General features: G+C 42.5%; 1 protein-coding gene across 7 annotated transcripts in view; it reads right to left on the reverse strand.

Annotated features, from left to right (window-relative positions):
• LOC140427113 (prolyl 4-hydroxylase subunit alpha-2-like) overlaps positions 1-17,612 on the reverse strand; it is a 195,791-nt gene that overhangs the window by 11,713 nt on the left and 166,466 nt on the right. For 3 of the 7 annotated variants that reach the window (XM_072512642.1, XM_072512638.1, XM_072512637.1), the window contains 4 exons: positions 15,955-16,008; positions 11,460-11,519; positions 11,320-11,385; positions 1,085-1,153 (listed from right to left, as the gene is read on the reverse strand). In XM_072512642.1, coding sequence (XP_072368743.1) covers positions 1,085-1,153; positions 11,320-11,385; positions 11,460-11,519; positions 15,955-16,008 — 249 coding nt within the window. The remainder of the gene's footprint in view (positions 1-1,084; positions 1,154-11,319; positions 11,386-11,459; positions 11,520-15,954; positions 16,009-17,612) is intronic. The other 4 variants (XM_072512640.1, XM_072512639.1, XM_072512643.1 and 1 more) reach the window with 2 other exon arrangements.

Raw genomic sequence — 17,612 nt, forward strand, 5'->3', positions numbered from 1 at the left:
TGCACCAGGCCACAGTGGAGGCATGCCCCCGGGTTGGACCCCCCTCCCCCCCACAGGCCGCCCCTGGACCCTTCCATGCTGAGGTCCCTCCGGGTAAGACCAGGTTAGAACGGCAGCGGCGACGTTCGGGTTTTTCGGTATGGTCGCTCGGCCCATCCCGGGCAGAGAATCGCCGGGGGCCCCATAGAGCGGCCCCCGGCCAGCGCCACACCAACCTCGCCGGCGCCAATGACGCCGATTCTCCGCTCTGCGTAGAACCGCGTCCCGGCGTCGGGGCGACGTGGTGCGATTCGCGTCGATTCTCCGGCCCAGCCCCGGGCTCAGAGTATCCTGCCCCCTGTTTTGAGGGGCTTGGATTGGTGCAAACTGCAGATTTCCAATGAGCAGGTGTTAAAAGGATTTTATTCCCATAGGACTTCATGATTAAGGTTGAAATCCAACACCTGATCAGTAATTGACTATCTAGTGGTTTCTCTTCCAAAGTGCTGAATTACAAAAAGTGACCAAACATTGATTTTTAATCATTTTCGAGATTTAATCTTAAAAGTAGGAATAAAACTTACTCATTCCTACTTATGTACTTACATTGTATACCTTGTGTTGCCCTATTATGTATTTTCTTTTATTCCCTTTTCCTCCCATATACTTAATGATCTGTTGAGCTGCTCGCAGAAAAATACTTTTCACTGTAACTCGATACACGTGACAATAAACAAATCCAATCCAATCCAATCCTGCTGTATTTTTTCTTAATTTCCATGTGAGTTTATAACTGGTTGTAGTGAGTGGATTGTAGATCCTGGTCTGTCTAGCCTCAGGTATATGCAGAGACTGAGCTTTGAAGGGTGATATTTATCAGGGGATGGGGACATTACTGAATAACTAATTTAGTGACTGGTTTAGTTCGGCATAAGTATGAGAGCTGAGGAAAAACTTTGACTTGTGCTAATGAAGGAAGAATGAATGATTGTCACCAGATAACTCTCCCACAATTTTGACTGGACACGTATCCATCCACTTCACAATTAATCAAGTACAGAAAACAAACAATGAATTGGCAATGCAAAGCTTGTGTAACAGTTACCTTCTTTGGATAAATGGCAGCACCAAAGTCAGGAAATACTGTGGCTCCTCCTGCAGGAACGTCACTCATCTGGTATAAAGAATTGCAAACAGATTTGTAAATATGGTGCCAAGTGACTGTTTCGAGATGCTGCATGTTCAATGAATGCAGTTAAAGCTATGGGAATCTTGATTTGAAATAATCACTTTTATGTTGACCGCCTGCAGCTGATGCAACATAACCCATTACAGAGACTGAAGCTGCACACAGTCAACATCATCGGAAACAACATGTATAAAAACAAAAAAGTCAGCATGACTTAAATGACCGAGAGAATGCAGCATAACCCCTGCCTTTGTATCTCGCATCTTAAAAAGCCCCTCATTTTTTTTGAATCTCGCTGATGGAGAGTCACGGCTCTCACCACCCCATCTTTCTCTTTCACTGACCTGCAGTGCTGTTTGCTGTTTAACTTTCTTACTCTTGATAAATGTAGGTATGTATCCTGGTTTCCCCTGTCGTTCCCCCCTCACAACTCCATCACCCTTGCCTTCACCTGGTGTATCTCCTGTGGCTGAGAAACTGGCCAGAGGTGCCACTGCATACAGAGTTCTATTCCGGCTTTGTGGAATACTGGACAAAAGTGCAATAATGGCTCACCAATGATCCTATCAGCTCATAAAGTGGGTAGGTGCTTGGCTTCCACATCGCAAACCCACACAGCAGCACAGTTAGGCTGGAGAGGTTGGTGGGGAGAAGGCTCAACCTCCATCATCCATTCCTACATGTTAATGGTTTAAAGTTGAGCATCTTTTGCTTCATTAGGATTTTATTAAACTCTCTTCTTTGGGCACCGAGTTCTTGTCGGAGATGGTTCACAGGGCAACCGCAGGTACAGGGCTAAATCGCTGGCTTTGAAAGCAAACCAAGGCAGGCCAGCAGCATGGTTCAATTCCCGTACCAGCCTCCCCGAACAGGCGCCGGAATGTGGCAACTAGGGGCTTTTCATAGTACCTTCATTTGAAGCATACTTGTGACAATAAGCAATTTCCATTTCCAACTTGCACATCTCTACACTTTGTCTACAAGTCTGGGCAGTGAATATGACTACTGTCATGAAATGAGTATGTATGCATACTAGCAGGACTTACTGGATTGTGTTCAGAAGTATAAACCCAAATTGACTATTCCCGCCCAAAATCTAGGAACTTTAACCTAAAGATAATAAGGTTGAATTACAGACTTGTGAATTTGCAACGAGAACATCGACTCACTGAATTATAAGATCTTGGTTACTGAGGCTATAAATACTGGTTCCGCATATGTGCCACTAAATGGCACACTAACCTTTGGCATTCGTTCAGAGAGATTGAGTGAACATTTGGAAGCTCGACAAGCTGCTAGTCCACAGGAAAGAAGGATGGTTGGCCCTTGGCCAGTGCTTGGTTCAGTTCAGTTGGATGGGCTCTATGACCAAAATAAGAGAACCCTGCTCCCAATGATTCATATCAGTATCTAAAGAAATGACATACTCCTCAAGCCCTAACCTTATCTACCCTCCCATTCCTAACCAAGGCTCCCTCTGAAAAAGAAAAGTCCTGATCCTCTTACCCTGCAATAAGTAATGCAAAATGTATTAATATTTGCTATAATCCGCACTACATAATCTAAAGATACTGCATGATACCACCTGAAACCTTTTGTTCATGCAGGCTTTGTTGAATTTAATAAAAGAGCCATTTAAAAATAAATTTGATGGATATTCAGAGTACTTTTCTGATACTTTCAGATATGTTGAGATCAGGCAAACATGCCAAAGATTTCTAAAATGCTGCATTTAAAAATAAAGCATGTAAGAATGAAACTGATAACGGATGTTGCAAATTCTGGCACAGAACAGCCAACAGGGCAGACAGTGAACATTGAGGGGACAACAGAGTTGCAGACATTACACCAAGAAACTCTACATTTAACAAAATGCATTCCACAAAGAAATAACTTTCTGAGTGCTGAAACAACATTGCAGTAAGCGCCCCTTCACGGAACGAGTAAAGAAAAAATCCATTCATCCCAACTGTTGAACAAGCCATCAACTATTGGTATTGACTGAGCAACAAAAGACTGTCAAGATGCACAATGCATGATTTCAGTGCCTGCACAAAGTCCCCTACTTCAAAGGAACTACAATTACCGAGCATTTACCCTGTGCATTTTACATGACCAGTTGCTGGGAACGATTTCCTGAAAGTTTTGATCTACTGGATTCTACAGAGAATACGTAAAAGTTACAATACTCAAAGAGGAGATTCAGCCCAAACATTTTGTGTTGGTGTTTACTCTCCATATGAACAAGAAACCTTTTTAAATTAAAGATTAATCGTCCACAGTATCAAAAATGTCAACTCCTTGAAAAACACATAGAAAAGCCAGCATCAGAGATTTTTTAAGCTAGTCGCTACAAGTCTTTGTCAGAACTTGCGTGGTCAAATCGGAAAGCTTTTTAAAAATAAATTTAGAGTACCCAATTCTTTTTTACCAATTAAGGGGTAATTTAGCGTGGCCAATCCACCTACCCTGCACATCTTTTTGGGTTGTGGGGGTGAGACCCACGCAAACACGGGGAGAATGTGCAAACTCCACTCGGACAGTGACCCGGGGCCGGGATTGAACCCGGGCCCTCTGTGCCGTGAGGCAGCAGTGCTAACCACTGCGCTATCGTGCTGCCCTAAATTGGAAAGCTTCTTAATGATACTGCTGAGCCGAAACTAGGACATATCCAAGGAAACCAAGAGGGATGAGGAGAAAGGTTACAGGTCATAGGGAAGCATTTTGACTCAGGATCCAACCACCTCTGAGACGAAAACTCATAAACAGCCTGTCCTAGATAGTTAGACTCACAAAACGCAAAAGAGACACGCCAGTGACTATGAAAGTTACACTCCAAAAAGATCAGCTTGCTTAGAATTTGAAGGCCACATTTTGAGACTTGGGTGGCCCAGTTTGTAAGTCCTCATAGTTGCACACCTTAATAATTCCTTCTTTGACCCCATGCCAATATGCATCCATTATACTTCTGTGAGATGCCTTGGGATATCTTCTAACATTAAATGCACTGTTTAAATGCAAGTTTTGTGATAAAAAGGCAAACCACAGGATACAAATTGGTCATGGCTTTGTAACAGAAAGAAAGCTGCACAATGTGACTGATGGGTCTGAGTTTAACTCCAAATGCTTTGAGTGAGTTAAAGTCAGGCCTTACCTCTCTGTGAAAATGGATGTCATCTCTTCACCTTGATCTGTAGTCCTCCTCTCCCCTTCTCCCTTTGTATTTTAGGTCAGTCCTTAAAAGAGGATTGTTTAAGCTGACCAGAAGGCAGGTGCTACCCAATGCACAAACCTATCATTCTCTCTCAGATGCTGGCTTCTCAGTGTACATTTTCTGTTGTTATTTCCAGGCTCCAGCAATTGCTGTTTGCCCTATTTTTAAACTCCATTGCTGCAGTATTTATTCAGCACAAAGATAATAAGATGGAAAAAAAGGAATAAACATGTTGCATATAAGAAGCTCCAGGCACTGATGCACACACATGCAATGAGAAAACATTTCAAATTGGAGTCAGTTTATAGCCCATATGGCAAATTCCTCTTACATATTATCATAAACAAATCATGCAGAAATAGAACTTAAGAGTTAAAAACCTTAAGGGAGGGAATACAAAGCTTAATTGCCTGCTAAATACAGCTGAGCTTCAACAGATCTGAATTTCTGCCACTTCCATTGAGGTTTTTGCTCAATCTCTTCTCCTCCTGCCTTTTTCACTTGTCCACAATCACCAATAATGCTCTCTTATAGGGGACGATAAGCTTACACCATCATTGAATTCACTAAGCAACACCCCCCACCGCCCACCCACCTCTCCTCACCAATGCTAAAAGGCTGATGAGATTTTAGTGGCCTAATCTCACCAACCTTCCGTTTCCTTGTTATTGATTTCACTCTTACTTGACTGTTGGGCGTATTTTTTCTGGTTAGCCTTCAAGTTTTTTGGAGGATTGGTTGACTTGAAAGGAGTAGACAATTAAAGCAAGCAATCCTTGGAAAGTCTTTCTGAGAAGAATTCATTCGGAAGGAGCCAGTGAAATTTGTCTCAAAGAGATCACCGGGATTGAGTGCAGAGGGAGGAAGAGGAGAATAATAGTGTCATATTGGGCTGGGTTTTCCACCCTTCCCGTGGTGTTTTAGGTGGCAGTCCTCTTCCGTACACGTCATAGTAACCACTTAACCTCAAATGCACTAACAATCATTCCATGCTTCACCCTGCATGACTTGAATCACCAGCTCAGTAGTATGAGAGGAAAATGTGTCTTCCTCTCAACCAGAAAGCCGCTAAGTGTCAATTACCAGGAGCCATCTGCAATCACATTCTGTTCATTTCAGTTGGGAGAATGTTCATTCTTGGGAAAAGACAGCACTTCTGAGTACTTCCACTTGAATTTCCCCTTCGAAGAATGCGGTGCATGGTCAACGTTGATTCTCAAGAAAGATAAAAGGGAAACTATTTTTAACATTAACCACACTGAAAACAAGGAAATGAGGCAAAAGGACTGCAGCAGGATTTCTGGGCTCTGTCATAGAATCCAAATGGTTTTTCCCTTAGAATCCCTACAGTGCAGAAGAGTGCAGAAGGAGGTCATTCAGCCCATCGGGTCTGTACCAACCCTGCGAAAGAGCACCCTACATGGGTCCACCCCCCCTGTCCTATCCTTGCAACCCTCCCCCCCCCCCACAACCTGTGCATCTTTGGACAGTAAGGGGCAACTTTGCCATTCCATTTAACCTGCGCATCGTGTGGGAGGAAACCGGAGCACCCAGAAGGAAGCCTCACAGATGGGGAGAATGTGCAAACTCCACACAGACAGTCACCCAAGGCCAGAAATGAACCCAAATCCCTGGTCCAGTGAGGCAGCAATGCTAACCAGTATGCCACCATGCCGTCATTAAATATGGGCACTTTTGTGGTTCTATTATGAGCTTCAAAACGTTTTCCGATGCAGTGAAAATTAGGTCGTAGGGAGGTGGAATCCAGTACCAATAATATGGAAAGTTTATCTAGGCTAGCCTCAGCATGGATATTAATAGCATTCCTATAAATCACAGCAGCTGAATACAGTGACAGCTTGTGTTGCTGGATGGATATTAAAACAAAATTCCCCAAAAAACCTCTTCTCCCTTTCTGATGGTTTTGACCGTTTGTTGGGTTCGGTGATTTAAGTTGATTTTAGAAACAGCTGGGCGCAACAGTGCTTCGCTGGGAAGGTTGAGTGGTGGAATAGTTCTCCTCAAACAACACCACTGTGCAAACACACTTTGGGAAGCAAAGGTTTAAACACACGATTGCTGTACACTGGCCCCTGTCAGAAAGCAGGAGGACAGCAAGAGAGCACTGTATCCATTGTTCCTTTCCTACGATCGATCGGGCTGAATAGGTTAGCAGATGACCATACAAGGGCTGCTGGAATCATGGAGCTTCCGGTGGAAAATGGAAATGAAAGAAAACTGCTTACTCGACAAGTAAAGCAAGAGATTGCCACACAGCAAAGTACAATTGCCCAGAATCGTTTGGTTCCTTTATATCAACAGGGGAATGTGGACAGGAAAAGGCACAGATTAAATTTAAAAAAGACATGCTGACAAGGTGAGCTTCTGGCAGTCTGATATTATCGCCATCCCAGTAAACTGCAGGTTTAACAAATAGCAAAAGCAACAAGAGTCATATTTCTGCAGAATATGAACCAGCACATAGACTTTTTTCCAAGTGGTTGTATTCAACTTCCGAAAAGAAAAGTCCAACTAGAACTGGCATCTTGGCTGTAACTTTGCAACTGTATTTTAATGCAAAGTTTGCCATGTTTTTCCACTGTGATGCTGGTTGATGAGAATAACATAGGTGCATTTAAGGCAAAGCCGAGATAAGAAGATGAAGGAGAAAGGAATAAAAGGATGTGCTGACAGGGGTACATGAATTATGGTAGTTGGAGTCTCATCTGGGGTCTAACCGACAGTTTCTGTGCTGTAAATTCTTTCATAGAATTTCAGAGAATCCCTACAGTGTGGAAGGCCACAGTTTAATCTTTGTAATTCTGTGTAATCTTTCTCTCTCACCTCCTTCTCCCACGATGAAACAGTTCACAGCACAAGGGTTAATGGGGAGAATTTTTATTTCATTGAGAAAAAAAGGGGCAGGGTTCTAAGGCCAGGATACCACTAGGACTGAAAGGAATGAAAAGGAAGGTAAAGTATTCCAGGAAGTAGAGAATAGTGACCTCCAAGAGGATAAATTCAGCAAGGGTGATTGAAGAGTAAAGATCCCCATTTCTGGAAACACCTCGTGCCTCAACAACCCCTCCAAGATCTCTGCATCCCTCAGAATCAGACCTTTTGCACATCCCCAGTTTCCACAGGTTCACCACTGGCAGCTGTGCCTTCACCTACCCAGTCCTTCAGCTCTGGAAGCCCCTCCCGAAACCTCTTCACTGCTCTTTCCTCCTTTAAGACAACTTTAAAACCTGCCTCTTTGATGAAGCTTTTCATTGAAGTCAATGGGAGGTCTCCCATCAGTTTTTCACCCCACTCCCAGTGCCCCTCTTCCTTTCAATGATGTTGAAAATTACCCCACCGGAAGCTTTTGAATCGCTGAAGATTGTCGGAAGAATAAAATACTGAAGGTGGTTTGGAGTTCCATAACCTTTGAGCTTCTGAGAAAGAATGAGTCAAGTTTGACTAATTGCAAGATCGTGAGAGAATAGGAAGGTTATAATCTTATCGATCTGGGTGCTTGGTGAATAGGAAATTCTGAGGAGCATGACTAAGGATTAAAGAGATATTAATAAAAGCTGCAATGGAGAAAATTTGAAATGTACGAATGAGGGGAAGATCGATCCCCTGTTGGATGATGAACAGTTACTTCAGTTTCACAATAACCTCTTTAAGTGAAAATTCAGTAGCAATAACTAGACCCATTCACAGGTGGAGTCTTAAAGTCAGTGGGCAAAAGGTTGCAAGTGACGTCAACACACGGCGGGTGCCAAATTGAAAGAAATTGGACAGCATACAATAATAATCATTACCACGCCATTTGGCATATGTTTTCTGAGTGAGGAATAAATAACTTCCATGTGTAGGTCGAAAGAAAGACTCTTATTTGCCAGCATCAAGGTCCAGTCTTGGTTTCTAAAGTAGGTTTTCTGCAGGTGCATTTTAAAGAATGCAAACTTTTTCCGGAATTGTTACTGCATTCTCGATTCTGCCTGCTGCTAATTAATAACAGCATACCAGGAGATGGTGAGTCCCCGCATCAGGACTGGAATTCTCCGGCTGCTGTGATTCTGTGTTCCTGCTGGCAGCGCAACCCTGCCCGTAGGTTTACCTGAGGCGTGGGGTGATTTCCACGGGAAAATCGATTGACGAGCGGCGGGAGTACCGAACCCCGCCAGCAGTGAACGGCGCACCGTCGAGAAACATGCGGCTGTGGGACCAGAGAGTACAGCCCAGATGTGTTCATGACATGGTGTAGCACCGTCAATATGACGCGAGGCAGGTTGAGGTAATGTCAATTGAAGGCTTTATTAAGCAGAATTTTATTCCCAGCAGCGTGGTTACAGAATGCAACTGCTGAGGGAAATGGAGGGAAAAACTGGGTTCTTATACCGGCATTTCTGGGTGGAGTCCAGTAGGTGGCAGATCCTATCAGGACCTGGCATCCCTCCACCAATAGCCTGTCGACACGTGGTGTACCGTATTACCCCTAATACATACCACCACACATGGTACATGTGCAGAGACTACAATCAAAAAGCAAAAATCCTTCTCACGAACTGGGGATCGATAACTTTACCTAGCCCAATCACATGGATCGGAGTTCAGTGATTGAGTTGTCATTTTAAAAATACTTTTAAGGTGGAGATTAAGTAAAGGAACCAAAGGTTATCGGGGGTAATTGGGAATGCAGAACTTGAAACGTAAACAGATCAGCCATGATCATGTCAAATAGCAGAGCAGGTTTGAGGGGCTGAATGGCATACTCCTGCTCCTATTACGGATCAGGACATTTTATATTTATGCTTCAGTAGTTCAGTGTGTGGGAGAGCCAAGTCTAGATACTCCATATATGGTATAGCCAGAACTATTTTAACAGGCCCTCAATTTGGCCATTGAGATAAAATGTTTAAGCGATGCTAACGTGGCAGGCCAGTCACAAAGGTCACATTCCTGTGATCAAATACAAAAACATCTTCAGCTCTCCATCTTCTGGGGGAGTGTCGCATTCCGCGTGCTTCTGAGAACTGACTTGAAGTTTCATCAAGATTCTGCACTGCTCTTTTCTTCCTCGGTTCCAACTTTGAAAATGCGAGGCAGTCCTTGAATTCAATGTTGCAATATGGATATTCTCATGATATACCAAAGTAGCCCACTGCAGTAGGGCATTGACAACTCAAATAAAAAGGTGCAATTAGTATGCAAAAAGTGTATATTATAAAGTCAGCTGAAAGCAAAATGAAATGCTATGTTAACTGATGGGACTGTGTTTTGGGGTATTATACACAGTGCTGCCTTAGGCCACTCTAAATGCTGGACTGGATTATAGGCAGACAGGCATGAGCCTATTTGTGTGGATGTGCATATTTTTGTATGACCGGCTAAACAGTCAAATATTCTAGCGTCAGCAAGTCACTTTTAAACATTAACACAGAACTTTTTCCTCCCAAAAGTAAAAACCTACAGAGAACAAGGAGCCAGGAAAGATTCAAAGTTTATTTGTTGAATTATTAACATCCTTTCCACTGATAATGGATACTCGGAAGGCGGCATTCAGGAGGTAAACAACTCACATCATTCAATATTTATTAATACCAATATATACATGCTTTGATGCCAATCACCACAATCAGTTATTTGATTAACATTATAACTGTACTAAAACCCCTCAGGATTCAGGCCAAACAGAAAGTATCCTTCTGACAGCTCGTAATAGCATTTTATGATGCTGGATAAAGTGCTACGGGTTGAGGATAGTGTGGCAGTCCTCGAATAGAGACCCATAAACCGGAGGCTGCTCTTTCCATTGTCCCCCACCTTCCAGTGTGCTGCCAGTTCCTGCTCAATTAACTGGGGACCCATCAGAACTGGAGGTCCATTTATACTCCATCTTGGGCTTAGATTTTTATGGAAGCGCAAAGTTCACATTCTGTCGGCTGTTGTTCGTTCGGGGTACCCATGCAGGCACTGTTCATGGGAAATTATAAAGGTAAGGTCACAATGAGAGTCAAGCAAATGTCTGTTCCAATGTGAAAGGATTATTGGAAAAGAGCAGAAAATGGAACAAAGTGGATCTCTTCTTCAGAAAGTTTGCAGGAACGATTGCGTCTCACGATAGCTTAACATTTTGACGTTATTAAATCCCAACTCAGAGATTATACAGATAGATGGTGTTGGTGCAGCTTCACTCCATCCCACCTGAGGAATCTTCACTTGTGCTTTGTCATTGCCTGCTCCCTTCGCTCCTCTGACTCTTGTTTCTTCCTTCCTCTGCTTCACAACCTCTTCCATTCTCTTGCAACACCATCTTCCCTTACTACCTTTCCTCATGCCATCAAATGCTTCCCAGAAACCTTCCCTTTCAACAGCCTCATGCCCTACATGCCCCAAGCTCAGCTTGGTGTTTATTTCTCCCATTTTGTTAATCGCTCTGAAATGAGAGGTGTGCTGTACAAATATAAAAATTGTTCAAATGGACATGCCTCACTTTAGGTTTTGAATAGCTGGCTTTAATGCACATCCAGAGAATATTTGCTACCATTATCAGATGCTATATCCAAATATGGGGACAGATTTTCCAGTTGTTGATAAGTCCATATTAGATTGCCCACTGCATAATGCGAACAGAGTGAAGAGAGTCACATGCAAGTGAATGCTACATGATCAATTTCCTCTTCTTTCTGAATGACCAGATAGAATCTTGAGCAGGCGCCCTTGTGGATGTGCCGACTTTGCCTCCTTGCACTGCATCCAATGGATCCGTTATGGCCAGAGACGATAACAGGAATTTCTTCCCTCATCCTCAGCTCCTCTCATGTTGAGGAGTTCAAGAAGCCACAAAGATATACTGGACACCCCAGAATGATGGGATTAACTTACCTGCTGATTCATTTGGTTATTCAGTGTACCTCCTACCCAACTGATCATCACACATACTTACATAGTTTAACATAGTGGCAAGACGATTCCCAGTGCCTAATTCTCTGAAAGCATCAGGTTCCTCTTTCTATAAAATGAAATGAGAATGAATACACACACACCAAGAGCACGCACCATGGACGACCACTCATGGGTACTTACATAATTTAGAAAGGTGGCTAGTCTATTCCCCAGCGTGGCAAGACTGCTGTCGAAAGGCCGCTGCAACAGATTTTATTTTAAAAAACAAGTTTATACCAGATGTCTTCCTGTTGAGGCTTTAAACCCTCATTGGCTGCTTTCACCACACAAATCCCGGAAGAAAGTTGTATGTGAAGTTCTGGTTTACTAATATAATGGAATTGGATCGGTGCTTCAGACAATGATTGAATGCGGACAAATGTCAATTCTTCACTTAACGCAAAAGGAGGTCTCGGTTTATGATCGTTACAAACAAACTAAAATTAATTAAAAAATAATTCAACAATACCCGGGATGGAAACTGGAGTAGGCTCGATATGAATTTTCTCAATTAAATAATCTCTCAAGGAAGACATTTTATTGCAACTTTCATGTGGATTTGTGTTGGTGAATAGGTTAAACGATAATCAGGCAATGGAATTAAGCAATGATTCAGTTCTGTGTGACTGAGCTCCCACAGCACAGCTGTAGGGAACCGTTATGACCACTGCTGAAGTCTTCTGACTCTTCTATTTCACTGAGGCATGGCTATGAACCATATTTGATGGTTGTTTGACTGTCACAAATCAGGCTTAACATATTTGTTTTGTTGACAGGAATTTGAGTGTCTTCATAGATTTTCTTCACCATTTTACACTTAATAGTTTTTTAATATAAATTTAGAGTACCCAATTCATTTTTTTCCAATTAAGAGGCAATTTAGCTTGGCCAATCCATCTACCCTGCACATCTTTGGGTTGTGGGGAAGAAACCCACACAACCACGGGGAGAATGTGCAAACTCCACACGGACAGTGACCCAGAACCGGGATCGAATCTGGGACCTCGTGCGCCATGAGGCAGCAGTGCTAACCACTGCGCCACCGTTCTGCCCTTACAATGAATAGTTAAGGTAATGTTCAATGACATTGATGTCAGCAAATTCCAAATCTGGGTTTTATTCAACCATCTACTGGGAAGCATTGACCAATAATCTTCAGCTGGTGATAGGCAGCTGGGCTGGTGGAGGTTGAAGATTTAAAGTTATTGTTTTGAATTACTGTTCAATCATACCTTAACACTGGAGAAGACAACAGATCAGCAGTCAGGTTTGTACAAAGCTCCTTTCAAGGTTATTCCATTTACAGTCTGTCAAGCCAACCGGACCAAGGAATGGAGCTGTTCCTCATATAATTCCCAGGCACTGCCTGGTGGCAGGTGCAATGCAATAACATTCTTAAAGAAGAGTAGTTTGTTTTCTAGATCTCTGGAGATTTTGCATACAATCTATAGAATTCTACAATCTATAGAATTCTACAGGGACAAAACTTTGTAGAATTTGGTACGAATTGGGACACAAACAGAACCACAGATTTACAACGTCCTTGTGGTAAGTTAAACATAACAGATCTAGTCTCAATATCTATTCAAATAGCCATCACAGAAATCAAGAAAGAATACTTGGGAAGTTTAATTTGATCGTTTAGCGATTGGGAGATTGTACATATCTCTGCAAGCCCCCTGTGAGTCCTGAAGAGTCAATAAATAAAATTTAAAAATAAAAAATCTTTACTGTCATTGCATTCTCAAATGATGTATTTCAATTTGGGAAGCACTAAGGTTGCATTGCCAGCACAGCTGAACAACATAAATCTCTCTCATCTCAATCTGTGACAATAGATGAAATTCATCGTGGCAATGACGCAATTTGTTCAGACTGTTGAAAAGTGGGCCTGGTATAAATCAGAAGAGACTCAATTAGTTCAGAGATCAGACTGATAAGTGGTATCCGGGAATTATTTGGAGAAGTCAGCACTTTTAGAGCTTTGGGTTCCTGCCAAATATACCCAAAGGAGATTTCAGCCAGGTATGTTTGCATACAGCAGTAACAGGTGTATTTAAAATGCAGAGTGGCCAAATATTACAGAAGTCCCATACAAGAGAGTAGCAGGGCCTTTCTGATTGAAGTTGGGGGAAATCACTGCATGACAGTTATCATTCAAGTACCTTGATGGTCTCAGTCCTATAATAAGTCCAAAAGAAGACTTGCATCATACAAAACTGATAAACTCAACAAAGTGCACTGGGGACCAATGGACACTTCATTCACCAAAAGACTTGCATTAAAACTTGAAGACGCCAAGCAGAGGATAACTTGCTCCTTCTGGCAAGGATGTAATTACACTGATTTGTGCATATTTATTGTCTCTTACTTTTGCTACTGCAGATGCAAGGAATGGGTCAATAAGATTACCTCTTTAACTTAGAGAGCTGAGAGGTTTCTGCCTCTTGGAATAACTGGCTGAATTAAACAACAGAAAAAGAGACAAAATCCTAACTGGATGACAAATTCAAATTAATGGCCACTTTGTCTTTTGAACAATATTGTGGTTTAGTCTCTTTAATTGTTTTCAGAATGTTTCTTCCTGCCTGTGAATATGACTAGTGTTCAATAGACACACATCTGCTTACATTAGCTGCCCCCACCCCCCCACCTCGCTGCAGGAAGTTCAAATGAAGAGTTTCCATGAAAGGCCGAACAGTGAAGGTATGAGATCGTCCTTTTTAAAAGTTAAGGAGCCATTGTTGGAACTGGATATAAGTGATGGTGAAATGCATTAAAGCTGGGCTGCAAGTCATCACTTATTGAATCAACTAATAACCTTAGCTCGCCCTCCTCATGACCTTATTCATCCAGAACCTATCCATTCTAAGCTCTTCTGTTTCACACACTCTGCTCACACAGGCCAAATCATTTCACCCCCATATTCCACTCATACATGTATTTCCCAAAGAGTGGACAGGTGGAATAGATCATTGGTTGGCATGGTGAATGCTGATTCAGTGAATCGCTTCAAGCAAAAGACTGTGTCTTTACTGACAAATTACTGTGTCTCAACTCTCCTCTGACTGACTGCTGGTTTAAACACTTCATACAAAAGTACTGCAAAGCACCAGAATCAAAGAAGAGCTCCAGCGTAAAAGGAGGCCAATCGGCCCATCAAAAACATGCCAGCTGTCTGTGAGAACAATTTAACTACACTCTCTCGGCCTCTTTACCGCTAGTTCTACACAGTTCCTCTCCAGATACTTATCCAATTCTCTTTTGAAAGCCATGATTGGACCTGCCTCCCCACACTCTCAGGCAGTGCATTCTAGATCTGAACCACTTAAGGGGAACAGATTATCTCTATATATTCTGGTAAATCTATGCTGCACACCCTGATGTCTGATGCTAAAAACTGCCTCACTGCTATCGCCTGTCACGCTGATCTCAACATGCCCTTTGATTTTTATTCACTGAGGGTTTGGAGATAAGTCCTACATATAGATGAAATAATTCAACTCTCTCCTAGCTGTAGGTTCAGCAGTAGGAGTTCACCTGTGTAGGGAGCATCATTGTCCTCTCAGGGTGCAATCTGATTTGTTTTCAATCCATTGGGTAGATTGGGGAAAGTACTCACACTGGTTGGGAAGTCCAGAAAAAGGGGTGAGTTTTAAAATAGACCAGAATCTTGCAGGTGTGGAATTTAAAACATTCCTATCCAGGAAAGGTGATAGAAGTTTAGAACTCTTTTCTGCAAATGGCAATTGATGCTCGATCAATAAATTGTTAATTTGAAAACTGGATTGATAAGATTTTTTTTGTTAGAGTATGAAGGGATATGGAACAAAGATGGAGTTAAGTCAGCCATGATCTTGATGAATGGGAGAACAGACTCGAGGAGGTAATCGGCCTCTTCCATTTCCTATTTGCCAACGTAAAGATAGGTCAGAGTGACAAACCATATACTGGAAGGGTTACCAACTCTGCTTGGATGTATTCCTGGAGGTTTCATCATATGATGTCTAACCCCACCCGCCTGATCTCCCTGTCCAGTCAAACCTCGTCCTTCCTTCATCTCAAATATTTATACAGCCAATAAATAAAAAAATGTGTTTAACAAAAATGAATAAAATGTACAAATTTGTTATGCCACTTTGGTTTCTCTCCCTGGTATTGCTCACCACAGTGTCTAGAAGTCTCCAGGGCAATCTTGGAGTATTGGCAATCCCGAGCTGAGCTAAGAGGAGAATTTGGAGGTTTTCGGTCCTGACACCCTGGTTAGTGCAAGAGGTGGTGCAGAATAAATGGATGTTATATGAATATGATCAATGCAGAGTGCAAATAATAGCTATGAGTTGAATCAAGGCCTCCATGTGATTTCACCATTTTAACAACAGCTTCATCCAGTTGCAACAAATTCCATCCCATGGTTAAAAAAAAAGATAACATTTACTTTTAGTCCCATGTTTTTATCCAGGGTTCAGATTTTGGAAAGGTTATTCATTGCAAACTGAGTTGTAAATTTTGGGCAGTGAGAATATGACTTCAAATCTGAGGTTTCAGATTCTGAAGATCAGCACTCCAGAGGGGAAACCTGATTAAACAAATAAAGCTGTAACTCTGGATCTGTACAGCTGTTATGGCCACTTACTCTTGAGAAATCAAAATGAGGCTCATACTGTCCTCCGACTCCGTAATTTGCTACCTGCAACAGAGAGACAAAGCAGTCAGAGGCTGGAGGGCTTTGGAGTGCTCGGACAGAACACAGGCAGCAGCTTAAACAGAAATACATCTCAGCTGTGGTGCAAATATCACACCACAAAACAAAAACCTTTCCCGCCACAAAACATCACGAGCGAATTTAAGGTAATGCTTTCAAACCTGTAGTTTTAACTTAACTTGTAGTTCAGAGTTCAGTCATGTATCCCCCCGCCCCCCCCCCCTTGTCCCCCAACCCATCCCTCCTAGCCCTTTGAAGGCAAACAGCATTTTAAGATGTGGTCTATGGATTTTCTGCCAATTTTTTGTTTGGATGTGTTGAATATTGGAGGGTGAATTGAGAAAGCCGGCCTTCGTTCAACAAAGCCAACATCTTACCAAGAGCCGGCACAGCCAGGCGTATAGCCTTGCTCTACATTGTACTGTTCTTTGTGCGAATGCATTCCATCTACGGAAATATCTCTAATATCCCACACTAGGTGCGGGGGTACTCTAATTAACCAATGTATAAAAGGTTGGACATTAAGGCATCGACCAGAAATAGATCCAGTAGGGGTCTACCGGGAAGTGTATGTACCGCATTGTAAATAAATCAAGTTCTTCACTTTACTCGGTCCTTATTAAAATCTCGGTTCTGCATTCCTCTGGTAGAAGCAATTGCCATTCAAGACTGCACCAGAAAGGTCAAGGACAAATTGCTGTGTCTCAACTCTCCTCTGACTGACTGCTGGTTTAAACACTTCACAATTCACAGACCAAGCAGCTTTCCAGTATATTATCTTGTGAGCTATTCAAACAATCTCATTTGCACAACATAACTTCTTTTGGACTGAGGGAATGCCAATCCCATATTCCCACGGTTCAGGTGATGTGTTTGTTTCAGTCTCACCGCTAGCGACGTGTCTTGAACATATCTTTCCTTTCCATAGTAATTGGCCAGGCCTCCCTTGTTTTGTGCTCACTACCTGATGATTTCTGCTGGGAAACGTGCCATGTGTCTGCCAGGCAAGGACAGAATTATCCTTGGCTGGGATAACCTTTCTGAATTGAACAGTTTAAGTCAGGATCAGAATGATACAGGGATGTATGAGACCATTCAGCCCGTCGGGCCTCTTTCTATTCTCTGAAAACAAGAGTAAATTAGTCGCATTCTCCTGTTCTTTCCCGAAGTACCTGAACATTTTCTACAATAGAGTGCTTATCCAATCCTCTTTTGAACTGCTTCCACCACTATTTCAATCAGCGAATTCTGGGTCGAGCAACACATTGCATTAAAATGGTTTTCCTCAGCTGCCTCTTCTTTTGCTCTTTTGTCTGAATAATACGCACTGAAAATGGAAACGAAACACACACACGTGCTAACGTAGGCAGTTGAAGGCACAGCCACCAATGGTGACATGATTACAAATCAGGGATGCTGAAGATGTCAGAAATGGAGCAGTGGGGAAATCTCGTGGGCTGTAGGGCTGGGGTTGATGGCAGAGATGATGGAGAGTCAAGGCCATGGAATGACGTGAATTTTAAAATCGAGTCGTTGCTCAAGTCAGTGAGCACATTGATGAGAGATGATTTGGACTATGGGCAAGCAAT

This window comes from Scyliorhinus torazame, chromosome 7 (assembly GCF_047496885.1).
Source record: "Scyliorhinus torazame isolate Kashiwa2021f chromosome 7, sScyTor2.1, whole genome shotgun sequence".
In the NCBI taxonomy this organism is placed as follows: Eukaryota; Metazoa; Chordata; class Chondrichthyes; order Carcharhiniformes; family Scyliorhinidae; genus Scyliorhinus; species Scyliorhinus torazame.